General features: G+C 49.6%; 1 protein-coding gene across 1 annotated transcript in view; it reads left to right on the plus strand.

The window, feature by feature from the left end:
* The first annotated feature begins 661 nt into the window (after nt 1-661).
* LOC138278964 (E3 ubiquitin-protein ligase TRIM11-like) overlaps nt 662-20,060 on the plus strand; it is a 138,149-nt gene continuing 118,750 nt past the window's right edge. The window contains exon 1 of the mRNA XM_069219363.1: nt 662-1,084. Within this exon, the coding sequence (XP_069075464.1) occupies nt 668-1,084 (417 nt within the window). The 5' untranslated portion in view covers nt 662-667. The remainder of the gene's footprint in view (nt 1,085-20,060) is intronic.

Genomic DNA, 20,060 nt, shown 5'->3' on the forward strand with positions numbered 1-20,060 from the left:
AAGAAAGGAAAAAGTGAGATGTAGAGAAAATGAAGATGGGATTGTATTACAAAAACAAATTGAGAGGAAGAAAATGAAAGAAGGAAAGATAGAAAAGACAGAAAAGAAAAATCAAATAAAGAAAGTGAAAGAAAAAGGAAATGAGAGAATGGAAGGGAGAAAAGTTGAAGTATTAACTGGGAAGAAATGGGTTATGTTACACCGACACACAAACACACATGCAAACACACACACGTGTTAGACAGTCTTCAAGTATGCCAATTGTAGGTGGCCCAATCAATTCTCTCTGTGCCCCTTTATGTGCCCCCTCAAACTCAGCTCTAGGGATGTCACTTTGAAGTCACCATGTGTAGCACTGACCTGAGGGTGTCATACACAACCTTCCTCACCTCTGATGTTTTACTCTTGAAGTCACTGTGTGCAGCAGTCACATGAGGGTGTCACATACAACCTCTCTCTCTTCTGTTGTTTTACTCCTGAAGTCTCTGTGTGCAGCAGGCACCGAGGACGATGCCACCTGCACTATTTCTAGTAATGAGCAGCTCATCACCTGTGTCAGGCGGTGACGTGATGAGACCAAAGGTTGCCGTGAGCGGGACACACCTTACACTGGTGCTGATAAGATATTCCTGTCAGAGGGAGAGGACCTGACCCTCTCGGGACAGACATGGCGGCTGCAGACCCCAGGGCCGAGCTCCTAGAAGAGGCCACCTGCTCCATCTGCAAGGAGCTGTTCACTGACCCCGTGACCCTGGACTGCGGACACAGCTTCTGTCTCACTTGTGTCACAAGATTCAAGGCCAGCGAGGACTTAGAGAAATGGTGCCCGGAGTGCAGAGAGAGGCTGGACCTGGAGAAGGAACTGAAGCCGAGTAAGAGATTATCAAATATGGTAGAAATGGTGACAAAACTGGATATAGCGCCCAGAGGGCCTGCCACAGAAGGTCTGTGTGAGGAGCACGGGGAGAGGCTGCAGCTCTTCTGTGAAACTGACTGTGGACTCCTGTGTGTGGTCTGTAGAGAGTCCCGGGCACACAGAGAGCACCGTGTGACCCCCATGAAGGAAGCAGAGCAGGAGTACAAGGTAAGAGAACTGACACTTGTAAGCGCCTGGAAGTCTGTGCGAGGAGCAGGGGGAGAGGCTGCAGCTCTTCTGTGAAACCGACAGTGGACTCCTGTGTGTGGTCTGTAGAGAGTCCCGGGCACACAGAGAGCACCGTGTTACATGGGCGTAGGAAGTGTGGGAGATGCGGGGGATGTATCCCCCCCCAGATTTTGGAGGGTGGGGGACACGGGGGACAAGGGTGGGGGGGACAAGGTGACAAAAGAATTTCCACTCTCACTTCTATTATTCACAGGGCCAATAGCGCGCAAAAGCGCTACTTATAATAGCCCTGCACTGACCTGCCTCCAATCTGACGGTTACAGAATGAAGGTGAGTCAGGAGGCGCCTACACCCTCTGCCCTTTTGTTTGTCCTGTTTACAGCTGTGGGCATTAAGCAGCATATTTATACTCTGTTTGTGCCGGATTTGCATCGTTTTTTTACGCAAATCCAGTAAAAAACTTAACTCCATATTTATATTTTCGCACTAGACATGTCTAACGCCAAAATATTGGAGTTAAAGTCATTTTTTGGCTGCGGAAAACTACCTTGCGTCAATGAGATGCAAGGTAGGCGTTCCCGGGCAAAAAATTACTCTAAAGCCCTAGCGCCTTATTTATCCTCCCGTGCAAAAATCACGCTCGAAGGGATGTAGGGGTCAAAAACGCCTGGGTCAGGGCAGGCGTTAGGGGACCTGTGGGCCTATTTCCATGGTAGAACACCATGGAATAAGCCCGCAGGTGTCCTCCCCAGGTCCCAGGGACACCCCCACCCACACCAGAGGGACAGCAGAGGATGGGGGACCCCATCCCAGGTAAGTAACCTTTACTTACCTGGGATGGGGTCCCCCATCCTCTGCTGTCCCTCTGGTGTGGGTGCGGGTGTCCCTGGGGCCTGGGGAGGTAAGTATTTTTTTTTAAGTGGCATTGGGGGCCCTGAAATGGGCCCCCTACATGGCACTGGGTGCAATGGCCATGCCCAGGGGACCCTGGTCCCCTGTGCTGGCAATTGGGGTGGTGTAGGAGGCTGGCCTGACTTGTAGTGGGTACCAGAGGTACTTACACCTTGTGCCAGGTCCAGTTATCCCTTATTAGTGTAGAAAAGGTGTTTCTAGCAGCTTAGGCTGATAGAAGGTAGCTATGGCAAAGCAGGAGACATGCAAAGCTCCTACTATACCACTGGTGTCATATGCACAATATCATAAGAAACACAATACACAGATATACTAAAAATAAAGGTACTTTATTTTTATGACAAAATGCCAAAAGTATCTCAGTGAGTACCCTCAGTATGAGGCTGAGAAATAGCCCACCCCAAGACCCTGAAAGGTAGGTGTAAAGTGCACCAACAACCCCCAGAGAGCACAGAAGTCGTGATAGGGGGATTCTGCAAGGAAAACCAACACCAGCAATGCAACAACAGTGGATTTCCGGACCTGAGTACCTGTTAGACAAGGGGGCCAAGTCCAAGAGTCGCAACAGTGTCGAGAATGGGCAGGAGCCCAGGAAATGCCAGCTGAGTTTGCAAGGAATCTGCCACTGGGTGGAAGAAGCTTGGTGTTTTGCAGGAACGAAGAGGACTAGGAACTTCCCCTTTGGAGGATGGATGCCCCACGTTGTGAAGAAGCTTGCAGAGGTGTTCCCTCGCAGAAAGACAGCAAACAAGCCTTGCTAGCGGCAAGGGTCGCAGTTAGGGTTTTTGGATGCTGCTGTGTCCCAGGAGGGACCAGGATGTCGCCACTTGGATGAGGAGACAGAGGGGGTGCCCAGCAAGTCATGGAGCCCTCACAGAAGCAGGCAGCACCCGCAGAAGTACCTGAACAGGCCCTTAGAAGAAAAGTGAACCGGAGTCCATGCAAAGTCACAAAGGGGAGTCAAACGACGCCGGAGGGCAACTCAGAAGGTTGTGCACTGCAGGTTAGAGTGTCGGGGACCCAGGCTTGGCTGTGCACAAAGGAAATCCTGGAAGAGTGCACAGGAGCCGGAGCAGCTGCAAATCACGCGGTACCCAGCAATGCAGTCTAGTGTGGGGAGGAAGGACTTACCTCCACCAAACTTGGACTGAAGAGTCACTGGACTGTGGGAGTCACTTGGACAGAGTTGCTGAGTTCCAGGGACCACACTCGTCATGCTGAGAGGGGACCCCAAGGACCAGTGATGCAGTCTTTTGTTGCCTGCGGTTGGAGGGGGAAGATTCCGTCGACCCATGGGAGATTTCCTCAGAGCTCAAGGTGCAAGAAGGAGGCAGGCTACCCCCAGAGCATGCACCACCAGGAAACAGTCGAGAAAGCCGGCAGAATGAGGCGCTACAATGTTGCTGGTAGTCGTCTTGCTACATTTTTGCGGTATTGCAGGTGTCCTGGAGCAGTCAGCGGTCGATCCTTGGCAGAAGTCGAAGAGGGAGATGCAGAGGAACTCTGGTGAGCTCTTGCTTTCATTATCTGAAGAATTCCCCAGAGGAGAGACCCTAAATAGCCAGAAAAGGAGGTTTGGCTACCGAGAAAGGAGGATTGGCTACCAAGAAAGGTAAGAGCCTATCAGAGGGGGTCTCTGACGTCACCTGCTGGCACTGGCCACTCAGAGCAGTCCAGTGTGCCCCCAACACTTCTGAATCCAAGATGGCAGAGGTCTGGGACACACTGGAGGAGCTCTGGGCACCTCCCCTGGGAGGTGCAGCTCAGGGGAGTGGTCACTCCCCTTTCCTTTGTCCAGTTTCGCGCCAGAGCAGGGCTAGGGGATCTCTGAACTGGTGTAGACTGGATTATGCAGAGATGGGCACCATCTGTACCCGTCAAAGCATTTCCAGAGGCTGGGGGAGGCTACTCCTCCCCTGCCCATCACACCTATTTCCAAAGGGAGAAGGTGTAACACCCTCTCTGAGAGGAAATCCTTTGTTCTGCCTTCCTGGGCCAGGGCTGCCTGGACCCCAGGGGGGCAGAAACCTGTCTAAGGGGTTGGCAGCAGCAGCATCTGCAGTGCAACCCCTGAAAAGGCAGTTTGGCAGTACCCGGGTTCTGTGCTAGAGACCCGGGGGATCATGGAATTGTCCCCACAATGCCAGAATTGCATTGGGGTGACAATTCCATGATCTTAGACATGTTACATGGCCATGTTCGGAGTTACCATTGTGACGCTGTACATAGGTAGTGACCTATGTACAGTGCACATGTGTAATGGTGTCCCCGCACTCACAATGTCCGGGAAATTTGCCCTGAACGATGTGGGGGCACCTTGGCTAGTAACTTTGCACCCAACCTTCACCAGGTGAAGGTTAGATATATAGGTGACTTATAAGTTACTTAAGTGCAGTGGTAAATGGCTGTTAAATAACGTGGACGTTATTTCACGCAGGCTGCAGTGGCAGGCCTGTGTAAGAATTGTCAGAGCTCCCTATGGGTTGGAAAAGAAATGCTGCAGCCCATAGGGATCTCCTAGAACCCCAATACCCTGGGTACCTCAGTACCATATACTAGGGAATTATATGGGTGTACCAGTATGCCAATGTGAATTGGTAAATTTAGTCACTAGCCTGTTAGTGACAAATGTGGAAAGCAGAGAGAGCATAACCACTGAGGTTCTGGTTAGCAGAGCTTCAGTGAGACAGTTAGGCATCACACAGGGAACACATACATATAGGCCACAAACATATGAGCACTGGGGTCCTGGCTAGCAGGGTCCCAGTGACACATAACAAACATACTGACAACATAGGGTTTTCACTATGAGCACTGGGCCCTGGCTAGCAGGATCCCAGTGAGACAGTGAAAACACCCTGACATATACTCAGAAACAGGCCAGAAGTTGGGGTAACAAGGCTAGAAAGAGGCTACTTTCTCACAGGTGGTGGGCATGACTCCTGTCTTTCCTAAGACAGGAGCCATGTGGTATGGATGGTTTTGCGTCAGAAAATGACTCTAGGCAGGTTAGAGTAATTTTTTTTTCTTCTCTAACCTGCCTAATGTCATTTTTTAGTGCAAAACCCCCTTCTTCCATACCGCCAGCCCCACCTGACTAAGGTCATTTTTCTTTACGCTAGCCTACCCTTTGCACCGGCTTGCACCATTCTATAAATCTGATGCCCGGCTGGTGCACATAAATGGTGCAAGCCGGTGCTAAACATTTTGGTGCAAAACTGCGTTAGGTCAGTTTTGCACCAAAAAGTATAAACCAGGGCCTAAGGGTGCACATGAGAACAAATGGAGCGAGGAGGAGAAAGGAGCTTTTGATGAATACTGTCTGCATCACCTGCCCCTTAAAGAGGAGCCGCATGACAATGAGGAAGATCTAAAGAGGAAACAGAGTCCCACTCGGCCTGACACCTGCAGACTAGAGAGGAGACTCTGCGAAACACAATATTTGTATTTGCCTAAGATCACACCAGTTGGTGAAACAGGGAAGTCGAGATTGAGCCCAGATTTGACCTTTTCACACTACACAATTTAGCTATTAGAAAGGTATCTTTTTCTATCATTTATGCTAATGTTTTTTTATCTAGGTAATGAAAGGTTTGATTACAGCGTGGCTAACAGGGAGAAGCCATATTTCATCTTGGGCTGTTATGCCTAGCGTTATTATTTATGTTGTTGTTATTGTTACATACTTAAGCATATTATATTTTCTCTATCTTTACTTTACTCTGCTCTGAAACAATTTTCCCTATGCCACTGCACCCTACACCACTTTTCTCCACTCTGTGCTACTCTACACCACTGCAATCTATGCTGTAGCACTGCACTCTACACCACTCTGCTCTACAGCACTCTGCACTACACCACTGCAATCTATGCTATTCTACTCTAACCAATGTACACTACATCCCTGCACTTTGCCAGTGCAATCTCCACCACTTTACTCAAAACCAATGCACTCTATGCCACTGCACTCTATGCCAATCTACTCTGCACCACAGCACTCTATGTCACTGCTTTCTATGCCACTGTACTCTGCACCACAGCACTCTATGCCAATGCACTCCATGTCAATGCACTCCATGGCACTCTGCAATACACCACTGTACTCTACAACCCCCTAATCTGCAACATTGTACTCTCCGCCACTGAACTCCACGCCACTCTACTCTGCACCACTGCACTCAATGCCACTGTACTCTGCCCCACTGCACTCTTTTCTGCACCACTGCACTCTAATCTACTCTACACCACTCCACTCTAGAACACTTCACTCTACTTTGAAACCATCTACTCTATGCCACTGCAATCTATGCAACTCCACTCTACGCTATGCCAGTCCAATGTACCCTGCACCACTCCAATGTACCCTGCACCACTCTAATCTGCTTTGCACCACTCTATGCTACTGCACTCTACATCACTATGCTCTACTCTGCAACACTTTACTCTTCACCACTATACTCTACTGTGCAGCAATCTACTCTATGCCACTGCACTCTATACCACTCTATTCTACTCTGCACCACTCCAATGTACCCTGCGCCACTCCAGTCTGCTCTGCACCACCCTATGCTACTGCTTTCTACGTCACTGTGCAGTACTCTGCAACACTCTACTCTTTACCACTATACTCTACTCTGCAGTAATCTACTCTATGCCACTGCACTCTGTGTCACTCTATTCTACTCTGCACCTCTCTACGTCACAGCACTCTACACCAATGCATTCTATGGCACTCTACTATACACCACTGCATTTTATGACACTCTACTCTGCAACACAGCCCTCTGCCACTGAACTATACTCCTCTCTACTCTGCAGCACGGCACTCTACTCGCACCGCTCAACTTTATGCTACTCTACTGTACTCTACACCAATGTACTATATGCCATCACACTCTACGCCACTCTACTCTGCATCACTGCACTCCACCACTGCACTCTACATGCACCGCATCACTCTATGGCACAGCGCTCTACATCACTAAGCTTTACTCTTCAACACTCTACTCTTCACCCTTATACTCTACTCTGCAACAATCTACTCTATGCCACTGCACTCTTTGCCACTCTATTGTACTCTGCACCACTGTACTCTTCGCCACTCTTCTCTACTCTGCATCACTCTATACCAATGCATTCTAGGCCACTCTACTCTACACCACTGCCCTTTATGACACTCTACTCTGCAACACTGCACTCTGCCACTGAACTATACTCCTCTCTACTGTGCACCACAGCACTCTACTCGCACCGCTCAACTTTATGTCACTCTGCTGCACTCTAAACCAATGCTCTCTATGCCACTACACTCTACTTTGCAACACTGCACTCTACCACTGCACTCTACACCAGTCTACTCTACCTTGTACCACTCCACTCTGCCATGCACCGCATCATTCTATGACACAGCACTCTGCACCACTTTAATCTATGCTGTGCCACTCCACTCTGCACCCCTCTACTCTTCACCACTCTACACTACAGCACTCTACTCTAAAACAGGGCACTCTACACCACTCTACTCAAAACCAATGCACTCTACACTTTACTCTACACCAATCAACTTTGCACCACTGCACTCTATGCCACTTTACTCTAGACCACTCAACTCCACACTATGACACTTCACTCTGAGATTACACTCCATGATACTAGACTCTGACACTCTATTCCGTTAAACTCTAACACTTTCTCCACTCTGTAACTCCCTACACAACTCCCTGTATGTCACTCTGTTCCACTTTACTCCACTCTATGCCACTTCAATCTACAATACTCTACTCCACGCCACTCCACAACCCTCTATGCCACTTCACTATACAACAATGTACTATGCTCAACAACACTCTACTCAACTCTCTCTACGCCACTTCACGTTACTTTACATCACTCTATGCCACTTCACTCTTTTTTATGCCTTTCCACTCTACGACACTCTGCCACTCCACTCTACGACACTCTACTACACTCTGACAGTGTTTTATGGCATTGGCGCTTGATTAGAGATTCAGATCTCCATTGATTGCCTTCTCACTCGTGTGAGACGTGAGTCAGATTCATCTTGGCCTTTTTGGCTACAAGCACTCGGTAACCCTTTTATCTCAGGCTTAACTAAGGCTGAGGATGATCCTGATACTTGTCTAGGGGATCGAAATGTCGTCGGCCAAAGTACCTTGACCTTAATTTGTGATATTGCATATAAGTTGGCATAAGCATATGTACTATGAGCTAATGACTTCTTGATTCATTATTTGAGTCATTGATGTAAAAGCCAGTGTATGAAAACTTGTAAATCATTATTGTGGATGTTAACCACTGTGCTATACGGGATACTTTTCAAATTTTTCTTGCAATTGGTGACATTGGGTCATCCAGATAACTTGTGTAATGCCCGAATACTAAAGTCTTTCTCGATTTTCCATGTTGATGTTTTCCAGCTACATTTGGTCTATTATATTTTGATTGAATAAATGCACAACACCTTCCATTTGGATACTACTTGTAGGAAGCTGGCTCTGTATATACTATATCAAAATGGGATATAGTGTGCACAGAGTCCAGGGGTTCCCCATACGCTTAACAGAAGCTAAAGTAGATAAGACTAATGCTCTCTTTTGTGGTAGTGTGGTCAAGCAGTTAGGCTTATCAGCGGGTAGTGCAAAGCATTTCTTGTACGCACACAGACAATAGAAGAAGCACACACCCAATGACTTAACTCCAGACCAATGGTTTTTATATAGCAAAAATATATTTTCTTAATTTATTTTTAAAGCCACAAGATTCAAATTGCAGGTAAGCACTTTATAAGGTTCGTATTTCACACAGGTATCAACAGTACTTTGTTTGAAATCGGTAAATAATACAGTTTTGGAAATATTGGCAATTATCTGTTTTAAAAATGGACACAGTGCAATTTTCAGAAACAGTTCCTTGGGTGAAGAAATTTTTGTTCGGTTTACAGGAAAGTACAACACTTACAGTTTCAGTCTCTGGGTTTTAGGAAGTTCACCGGTTGGGGTTCAAGTTAACCTCAAACACCCACCACCAGCAACACAGGGCCGGTCGGGTGCAGAGGTCAAAGTTGAGCAATTTTAATGTGGGTTCGTAAAGGAGACAGAGGGTACTCGGAATCAGGCCTGCCTGCAGGTAAGTACCCCCGGCTCGGAGGGCAGACCAGGGGGTATTAGAAGAGCACTGAAGGGGCCACAAGTAGGCACCCAACACACACCCTCAGCAGGCACAGGGGCAGCCGGGTGCAGGGTGCATCGGGTTTTCAATGCTGGTCTATGAGGTGACCCCAGGGGTCACTCAGAGGCTGCAGGCGAGGACCAGGGGGGTGTCTCAGGCACACCACCAGTCGGACAGGAAGGAGGGATGCCTGCTGAGTGTAGAGGCACCGAGGGTCAGGTTCTCCAAGGCCTGGGTGCTGCGGGTGCAGTGTGTCTATAGGCGTCGGATATCTTTATCCAGAGCTTAGCGGTCAGGGGGATCCTCGGGATTCCCTCTGCAGGCGTCGTCGTGGAGGGGTCAACCCAGGGTGGGCACTTGCTCGCAGTCACCTGGGGACCCTCTCTTGCTGGGTAGACCACCTGGACATGGGCCATGGGCATCGGATGCACAGGGGTCAAGACTCACGCATCCAGAGCGAGGCGGGAGTCCTTGGTTGTAGGTTTTTCTCCATCAGAGCCGCTGTCCTCTGGAGTTCTTGGTCCTTTTGGGTGCAGGGCAGTCCTCTGGAGCTGGGCAGAGGTCGCTGGTCCCACTGGACGCGTCGCTAGTCTTTTGCATGTTCTTTGAAGCAGGAGACAGGCCGGTAGGGCTGGGGCCAAAGCAGTTGTCGTCTTCCTTCTTCTCTGCTGGGGGGTTTCAGCTAAGCAGTCCTTCTTCTTCTCGTAGGTCACCAGAAATCTGGTGATCTGGGTTCAGGGAGACCCTTAAACCCTAGATTTAGGGGCGTTTTAGGGGTCAGAGGGCAGTAACCAATGGCTACTGTCCCTGACGGTGGCTACACCCTCCTTGTGCCCACACTCTTTGGGGAGAGGGGCACAACCTAATCCTATTGTTCCCTGTCATCCAAACCTAGAATGGATGATTCTACAGGGCGGGGGTCACCTCAGCTCTGGACTCCTTAGGGGTGGTCCTGGCTGGGGTAGTCACTCCTCCTTGTTTTCCCTAATTTTCCCACTGGGCTTGCCGCCAAAAGTTGGGCTTTGTCCGGGGGCGGGCATCTCCACTAGCTGGAGTGCCCTGGGGCACTGTAATCCAAGGCTTGAGCCTTTGAGGCTCTCCACCAGGTGTTACAGTTCCTGCAGGGGGAGGTGTGGAGCACCTCCACCCAGGACAGGCTTTGTTTCTGACCACAGAGTGCACAAAGGCACTCACCCCATGTGGTCAGAAACTGAGTTGTGTGGCAGGGTGGCACAGCCCGGTCAGTCCTACACTGGCACTTTGGCTAACATACAGGGGGCATCTCTAAGATGCCCTCTGTGTGCATTTTTCAATAAATCCCACACTGGCATCAGTGTGAGTTTTTGTGCTAAGAAGTTTGATACCAAACTTCCCAGTATTCAGTGAAGCTGTGGAGTGCATAGTGACAAACTCCCAGACCATATACTCAATATGGACTAAAGTGCACTTACAATGTCAAAGAATGGACTTAGACACTGTAGGGGCATATTGCTCATGCATCTATGCCCTCACCTGGGGTATAGTGCACCCTGCCTTAGGGCTGTAAGGCCTGCTAGAGGGGTGACTTACCTATGCCACAGGCAGTAATTTGAGGGCATGGCACCCTGAGAGGGGTGCCATGTCGACTTTGTCTTTTTCTACCCACCAGCACACACAAGCTGCAAGGCGGTGTGTATGTGCTAGGTGAGGGGTCTCCTATAGTGGCATAATACATGCTGCAGCCCTTAGAGAACTTCCCTTGCCACAGGGCCCTTGGTACCATGGGTACCTTTTACAAGGGACTTAACCGTTTGCCAGGGTTGTGCCAATTGTGGAAACAAAGGTACAGCTTTAGGAAAAGAACACTGGGGCTAGGGCCTGGTTAGCAGGTTCCCAATCCACTTTCAATCAAAGTTGGCATCAACACTAGGCAAAAAAGTGGAGGGGCACTTTCCTACACTACTTTAATATCATTGTTTATTGGAGTGGTGTTGCATTTTACTCAAGGGACCACTGTCCTTTAGAGTCAGTTGACTACTTCATTCTAGGACACTCTACTTAGTCCATGACACTACGCCACACCAATCAATGACACATCATTCTCCTTTACGACATTAACTTTTAGCCATGCTGAATAGTAGTCTTACTAGTGTACAGCATGGCTAAAACACATTGGCAAAGGCAATAGATCTTGCATAGGCAAGACCTATTAGCTTTGCCAATGCTTGTTTATAAGGTATGAACTGCAAGGTGACTTGAAATATCTTTATGTACGCAGGGGCTATTTTACCCCATATAATACATAGTCACACCATCAACTTTCCCACAAATCACTTAAAACCTTAGTGCATAGCTTCTGTCATTGTAAGCTATTGAAAAGAGCAGAAGAAAGAAAAGAAACATTCCAGTTGTTGCTTTAAACAGCTGCATTAATTATGCTCTGTGACCTGATATGCCTTTCACCTTGGCTGCTAGCTCTGGCAGAAGGCATTGTGATGTCAGAACTCTACTGTAATAACCTTGTAATAGTCATTTTCTGATGTCTTTTCTTTATAATCAGTGAATATCTTTTCTTTATACTCAGTGACTTGGTGGATCACAAATGCAGTTTATACAGGGATTAAAGAATCCAATGTTTATATAGCCTGTAACTCCAAGAGCTTCTTCAGTTGAAATGCTTCCAGGGTCTGGCTCGCATCTACTTTGTGTGAAGCGCATTCACAGCGTTGCTTCCACCTGAGCTCTGAAGAGGCGTGTACGGAATAGTCACAGAGGCTCCAGGCTATCCTTGCACGGATAAGGTCTGGGTTCGATGAGAGTGCTGAGGGCTTCTTGCACATATGGTTAAAGATACTGTCCAGAGTCTGCATCATGCTAATTGGGGTCTCCATTGCCTCCGTGCAGAACATTGTGTGCTGTCCCCTTCAGGTCTGAGACCCTGGCCTAGATACCTACTAACTCATATGCTTGGCTAAGGTTCCCTAGTGTCAGTCCACTCGGATGGGTCCAGCATGCCTTGAGGCCAGGTCAGCCTCTGACCAGTGGCGTAACAAAACTGAGGGGGGCCCACTGCACAGTAAATGGAGGGACCTCCACTCTGGACTCACTCAGGAGCTGTCAAGTGAGGGTATTGTGCTGAGGGGTCAACCTGGAGTTCGGGGTCTCCCCACACCGCGGGGGCTGTGGGGCCTTTGTTACGCCACTGCCTCTGACAGTCTTAATTTCTTCAGGACCTTTAAACCTTGCTTTTCACAAGAAAGTAGCTGTAGGAAAGTACCATCTTGCCTGGCATGTTTCCCCCATATTTCACTGTATATACGTTGTTTTAGTCTATGAGTCACTGGGACCCTGCCAGGCAGGGCCCCAGTGCTCATAAGTATGTGCCCTGTATGTGTTCCTTGTGTGATGCCTAACTGTCTCACTGAGGCTCTGCTAACCAGAACCTCAGTGGTTATGCTCTCTCTGCTTTCCAAATTTGTCACTAACAGGCTAGTGACTAAATTTACCAATTCACATTGGCATACTGGTACACCCATATAATTCCCTAGTATATGGTACTGAGGTACCCAGGGTATTGGGGTTCCAGGAGATACCTATGGGCTGCAGCATTTCTTTTGCCACCCATAGGGAGCTCTGACAATTCTTACACAGGCCTGCCACTGCAGCCTGCATGAAATAACGTCCACGTTATTTCACAGCCATTTACCACTGTACTTATGTAACTTATAAGTCACCTATATGTCTAACCTTCACCTGGTGAAAATTGGGTGCAAAGTTACTTAGTGTGTGGGCACCCTGGCACTAGCCAAGGTGCCCCCACATCGTTCAGGGCAAATTCCCCAGACTTTGTGAGTGCGGGACACCATTACACACGTGCACTGTACATAGGTCACTACCTATGTACAGCGTCACAATGGTAACTCCGAACATGGCTATGTAACATGTCTAAGATCATGGAATTGTCACCCCAATGCCATTCTGGCATTGGGGGGACAATTCCATGATCCCCCGGGTCTCTAGCACAGAACCCGGGTACTGCCAAACTGCCTTTCCGGGGTCTCCACTGCAGCTGCTGCTGCTGCCAACCCCTCAGACAGGTTTCTGCCCTCCTGGGGTCCAGGCAGCCCTGGCCCAGGAAGCCAGAACAAAGGACTTCCTCTGAGAGAGGGTGTAGCACCCTCTCCCTTTGGAAATAGATGTGATGGCTGGGGAGGAGTAGCCTCCCCCAGCCTCTGGAAATGCTTTGATGGGCACAGATGGTGCCCATCTCTGCATAAGCCAGTCTACGCCGGTTCAGGGATCCCCCAGCCCTGCTCTGGCGCGAAACTGGACAAAGGAAAGGGGAGTGACCACTCCCCTGACCTGCACCTCCCAGGGGAGGTGCCCAGAGCTCCTCCAGTGTGTCCCAGACCTCTGCCATCTTGGAAACAGAGGTGTTTCTGGCACACTGGACTGCTCTGAGTGGCCAGTGCCAGCAGGTGACGTCAGAGGCTCCTTCTGATAGGCACTTACCTCTCTTAGTAGCCAATCCTCCTTCCTAGGTAGCCAAACCTCCTTTTCTGGCTATTTAGGGTCTCTGCTTTGGGGAATTCTTCAGATAACGAATGCAAGAGCTCATCAGAGTTCCTCTGCATCTCCCCCTCCACCTTCTACCCAAGGATCGACCGCTGAGTGCTCAGGACGCCTGCAAAACCGCAACAAAGTAGCAAGACGACTACTAGCAACCTTGTATCGCTTCATCCTGCCGGCTTTCTCGAATGTTTCAAGATTGTGCATGCTCTGGGGGTAGCCTGCCTCCTCCCTGCACCAGGAGCTCTGAAGAAATCTCCTGTGGGTCGACGGAATCTTCCCCCTGCAACCGCAGGCACCAAAAGACTGCATCACTGGTCCTCTGGGTCCCCTCTCAGCACGACGAGCCTGGTCTCTGGAACTCAGCAACTCTGCCCAAGTGACTCCCACAGTCCAGTGACTCTTCAGTCCAAGTTTGGTGGAGGTAAGTCCTTGCCTCCCCAAGCTAGACTGCATTGCTGGGTACTGAGTGATTTGCAGCTGCTTTGGCTCCTGTGCACTCTTCCAGGATTTCCTTTGTGCACAGCCAAGGCTGGATCCCTGACAGTCTAACTAGCAGTGCACAAACTTCTGAGTTGTCCTCCGGCGTTGTGGGACTCCATTTTGTGACTTCGGGTGGACTCTGGTTCACTTTTCTTCCAAGGGCCTGTTCAGGTACTTGTGCAGGTGCTGCCTGCTTCTGTGAGGGCTCCCTGACTTGCTGGGAACCCCCTCTGTCTCCTCCTCCAAGTGGCGACATCCTGATCCCTCCTGGGCTACAGCAGCACCCAAAAACCTCTACCGTGACCCTTGCACCTAGCAAGTCTTGTTTATGGTCTTTCTGTGTGGGAACACCTCTGCAAGCTTCATCGCGACGTGGGACATCCGTCTTCCAAAGGAGAAGTCCCTAGCTCTCTTCTTTCTTGCAGAACTTCGAGCTTCTTCCATCCGGTGGCAGCTTCCTTGCACCCTCAGCTGGCATTTCCTGGGCTCCTGCCCACTCTTGACACTGTCGCGGCTATTGGACTTGGTCCCCTTGTCTTACAGGTACTCAGGTCCGGAAATCCACTGTTCTTGCATTGCTGGTGTTTGTTCTTCCTGTGGAATCCCCCATCACGACTTCTGTTCTCTCTGGGGGAAGTAGGTGCACTTTGCACCTACCTTTCAGGGTCTTGGGGTGGGCTATTTTTCTAACCCTCACTGTTTTCTTACAGTCCCAGCGACCCTCTACAAGCTCACATAGGTTTGGGGTCCATTCGTGGTTAGCATTCCACTTTTGGAGTATATGGTTTGTGTTGCCCCATACCTATGTGCTCCTATTGCAATCTACTGTAATTTTACACTGCTGCATTACTTTTCTTGCTATTACCTGCATAATTTTGGTTTGTGTACATGTATCTTGTGTATATAACTTATCCTCATGCTGAGGGTACTCACTGAGATACTTTTGGCATATTGTCGTTGTAAGGAAATGGCTCCCTGTTGCAGTTACCACAACTTTTTGCCTAATATTGATGCTGACTTGACTGAGAAGTGTGCTGGGACCCTCCTAACCAGGCCCCAGCACCAGTGTTCTTTCACCTAAAATGTACCATTGTTCCCACAATTGGCAGAACCCTGGCATCCAGGTAAGTCCCTTGTAACTGGTACCCCTGGTACCAAGGGCCCTGATGCCAGGGAAGGTCTCTAAGGGCTGCAGCATGTCTTATGCCACCCTAGGGACCCCTCACTCAGCACAGACACACTGCTTGCCAGCTTGTGTGTGCTGCTGGGGAGAAAATGACTAAGTCAACATGGTACTCCCCTCAGGGTGCCATGCCAACCTCACACTGCTTGTGGCATAGGTAAGTCACCCCTCTAGCAGGCCTTACACTATACCATAGGTGAGGGCATAGGTGCATGAGCACTATGCCCCTACAGTGTCTAAGCAAAACCTTATACATTGTAAGTGCAGGGTAGCCATAAGAGTATATGGTCTGGGAGTCTGTCAAAAACGAACTCCCCAGCTCCATAATGGCTACACGGAATACTGGGAAGTTTGGTATCAAACTTCTCAGAATAATAAGCCCACACTGATGCCAGTGTTAGATTTATTAAAAATGCACACAGAGGGCATCTTAGAGATGACCCCTGTATTTTATCCAATTGTTCAGTGCAGGACTGACTGGTCTGTGCCAGCCTGCTGCTGAGAGACGAGTTTCTGACCCCATGTGGTGAGGGCCTTTGTGCTCTCTGAGGACAGAAACAAAAGCCTGCTCTGGGTGGAGGTGCTTCACACCTCCCCCCGCAGGAACTGTAACACCTAGCAGTGAGCCTCAAAGGCTCAGGCTTTGTGTTACAATACCTCAAGGGCGCTCCAGCTAGTGGAGATGCCCGCCCCCTGGACACAGCCCCCACTTTTGGCGGCAAGTCCAGAGGAGATAATGAGAAAAACAAGGAGGAGTCACCCACCAGTCAGGACAGCCCCTAAGGTGTCCTGAGCTGAGGTGACCCCTGCCTTTAGAAATCCTCCATCTTGATTTTGGAGGATTCCCCCAATAGGAATAGGGATGTGCCCCCCTCCCCTCAGGGAGGAGGCACAAAGAGGGTGTAGCCACCCTCAAGGACAGTAGCCATTGGCTACTGCCCTCCCAGACCGAAACACACCCCTAAATTCAGTATTTAGGGGCTCCCCAGAGCCTAGGAAACTAGATTCCTGCAACCTAAGATGAAGAAGGACTGCTGAGCTGAAAAACCTGCAGAGAAGACGGAGACACCAACTGCTTTGGCCCCATCTCTACCGGCCTGTCTCCCCACTTCAAAAGAACTGCTCCAGCGACACGTTCCACAGGGTCCAGCGACCTCTGAAGCCTCAGAAGACTACCCTGCATCTAGAAGGACCAAGAACTCCAGAGGACAGCGGCTCTGCTCCAAGAAAGAAGCATCTTTGCAACAAAGAAGCAACTTTGAAACAACTCATGTTTCCCGCCAGAAGCATGAGACTTTGCACTCTGCACCAGACGCCCCCGGCTCGACTTGTGGAGAACAAACACTACAGGGAGGACTCCCCGACGACTGCGAGCCCGTGAGTAGCTAGAGTTGACCCCCCTGAGCCTCCACAGCAACGCCTGCAGAGGGAATCCAGAGGTTCCCCCTCACCGCGACTGCCTGCTTCAAAGACCCGACACCTGGTAGGGACACTGCACCCGCAGCCCCCGGGACCTGAAGGATCCGACCTCCAGTGCAGGAGCGACCCCCAGGTGGCCCTCTCCCTTGGCCAGGTGGTGGCTACCCCGAGGAGCCCCACCCCCTTGCCTGCCTGCATCGCTGAAGAGACCCCTTGGTCTCCCATTGAACTCCATTGCAAACCCGACGCCTGTTTGCACACTGCACCCGGCTGCCCCCGTGCCGCTGAGGGTGTACTTTTTGTGCTGACTTGTGTCCCCCCGGTGCCCTACAAAACCACCCTGGTCTGCCCTCCGAAGACGCGGATACTTACCAGCTGGCAGACTGGAACCGGGGCACCCCTTCTCCATTGAAGCCTATGCGTTTTGGGCACCACTTTGACCTCTGCACCTGACCGGCCCTGAGCTGCTGGTGTGGTAACTTTGGGGTTGCCCTGAACCCCCAACGGTGGGCTACCTTGGACCCAACTTTGAACCCCGTAGGTGGTTTACTTACCTGCAAAACTAACAAACACTTACCTCCCCCAGAAACTGTTGAAAATTGCACTGTCTAGTTTTAAAATAGCTTATTGACATTTGTGTTAAAACTGTATATGCTATTTTGCTAATTCAAAGTTCCTAAAGTTTCTAAGTAAAATACCTTTCATTTAAAGTATTGTTTGTAAATCTTGAACCTGTGGTTCTTAAAATAAACTAAGAAAAGATATTTTTCTATATTAAACCTATTGGCCTGGAATTGTCTTTGAGTCTGTGTGTTCCTCATTTATTGCCTGTGTGTGTACAACAAATGCTTAACACTACCCTCTGATAAGCCTACTGCTCGACCACACTACCACAAAATAGAGCATTAGAACTATCTCTTTTTGCCACTATCTTACCTCTAAGGGGAAGCCTTGGACTCTGTGCATGCTATTTCTTACTTTGAAATAGTACATACATAGCCAACTTCCTACAGTCATAAAAATAAAGTACCTTTATTTTTAGTACTTCTGTGTATTGTGTTTTCTTATGATATGGTGCACATGACACCATTGGTATAGTAGGAGCTTTGCATGTCTCCTAGTTCAGCCTAAGCTGCTCTGCTATAGCTACCTTCTATCATCTAAAGGAATTTGCCCTGAACGATGTGGGGGCACCTTGGCTAGTGCCAGGGTGCCCACACACTAAGTAACTTCGCACCCAACCTTCACTAGGTAAAGGTTAGACATATAGGTGACTTATAAGTTACTTAAGTGCAGTGGCAAATGGCTGTGAAATAACGTGGACGTTATTGCACTCAGGCTGCAGTGGCAGGCCTGTGTAAGAATTGTCAGAGCTCCCTCTGGGTGGCAAAAGAAATGCTGCAGCCCATAGGGATCTCCTGGAACCCCAATACCCTGGGTACCTCAGTACCATATACTAGGGAATTATATGTGTGTACCAGTATGCCAATGTGAATTGGTAAATTTAGTCACTAGCCTGTCAGTGACAAATTTGGAAAGCAGAGAGAGCATAACCACTGAGGTTCTGGTTAGCAGAGCCTCAGTGAGACAGTTAGGCATCACACAGGGAACACATACAGGGCACATACTTATTAGCACTGGGGTCCTGCCTGGCAGGATCCCAGTGACACATAGACTAAAACAACATATATACAGTGAAATATGGGGGTAACATGCCAGGCAAGATGGTACTTTCCTACAACTGCTACTAATGGGGCACAGACACTGTATGCTGCTGGTGTCTGCTATCTCTGGTATGCCTGTCAGTATTGGTGCACAGACATTGTATGCTGCTGGTGTCTGCTCTCTCTGGTTACGATTGCCTGTTCTGGGGCACAGACACTGAATGCTGCTGGTGCCTGCTCTCTTTGGTATGACTGCTTGTTCTGGGGCACAGACACCTGTATGCTGCTGGTGTCTGCTCTCTCTGGTTACGATTGCCTTCTCTGGGGCACAGACACTGTATGCTTCTGGTGTGTGCTCTCTTTGGTATGATTGACAGTACTGGTACACAGACACTGTTTGCTGTTGGTGTCTGCTCTCTCTGGTATGACTGCCTGTTCTGGGGCACAGACACTGTATGCTGCTGGTGTCTGCTCGCTCTCATTATGACTGCCTGTTCTGGTGCACAGGTACTGTATGCTGCTGGTGTCTGCTGTCTCTGGTATGACTGGCAGTACTGGGGCACAGACAATGTATGCTGCTGGTGCCTGCTCTCTCTGGTTATGACTGCCTGTTCTGGGGCACAGACACGGTATGCTGCTGGTGTCAGCTCTCTCTGGTATGACTGCCACTACTGGGGCATAGACACTGTATGCTGCTGGTGTCTGCTCTCCCTGGTTACGATTGCCTGTTCTGGGGCACAGACACTGAATGCTGCTCGTGTCTGATCTCTGTGGTTACGATTGCCTGTTCTGGGGCACAGACACTGTATGCTGCTGGTGCCTGATCTCTTTGGTATGACTGCCTGTTCTGGGGCACAGACACCTGTATGCTGCTGGTGTCTGCTCTCTCTGGTTACGACTCCTGCTCTGGGGCACAGACACTGTATGCTGCTGGTGTCTGCTCTCTTTGGTATGACTGACAGTACTGGTACACAGACACTGTTTGCTGCTGGTGTCTGCTCTTTCTGGTATGACTGCCTGTTCTGGGGCACAGACACTGTACGCTGCTTGTGTCTGCTCTCTTCGGTATGCCTGCCTGTTCTGGGGCACAGGAATTGTAAGCTGCTGGTGTCTGCTTTTTCTAGTTACTGTTCTGGGGCACAGACACTTTATTATTGTAATGTCTGTTCTCTCTGGTATGACTGACAGAACTGGTACGCATACACTGCATTCTGTTGGTGTTTGCTTGCTCTGGTTATGACTGGCTGTTCTGGGGCACAGACTCTGTATGCTGCTAGTGTCTGCTCGCTCTGGACATGACTGCCTCTTCCCTGTCACAGACACTGTATGCTGCTGGTGTCTGCTCTCTCTGGTATGACTGCCTGTTCTGGGGCACAGACACTGCAAGCTACTGGTGTCTGCTCTCTCTGGTTATGATTGCCTGTTCTGGGGCACAGACACTTTATGCTTGTGGTGTCTGCCCTCTCTGGTATGACTGCCTCTTCCCTGGCACAGACTCTGTATGCTGCTGGTGTCTGCTCGCTCTGGACATGACTGCCTCTTCCCTGGCACAGACTCT

This window comes from Pleurodeles waltl, chromosome 2_2 (genome assembly GCF_031143425.1).
Source record: "Pleurodeles waltl isolate 20211129_DDA chromosome 2_2, aPleWal1.hap1.20221129, whole genome shotgun sequence".
Classification (NCBI taxonomy): domain Eukaryota; kingdom Metazoa; phylum Chordata; class Amphibia; order Caudata; family Salamandridae; genus Pleurodeles; species Pleurodeles waltl.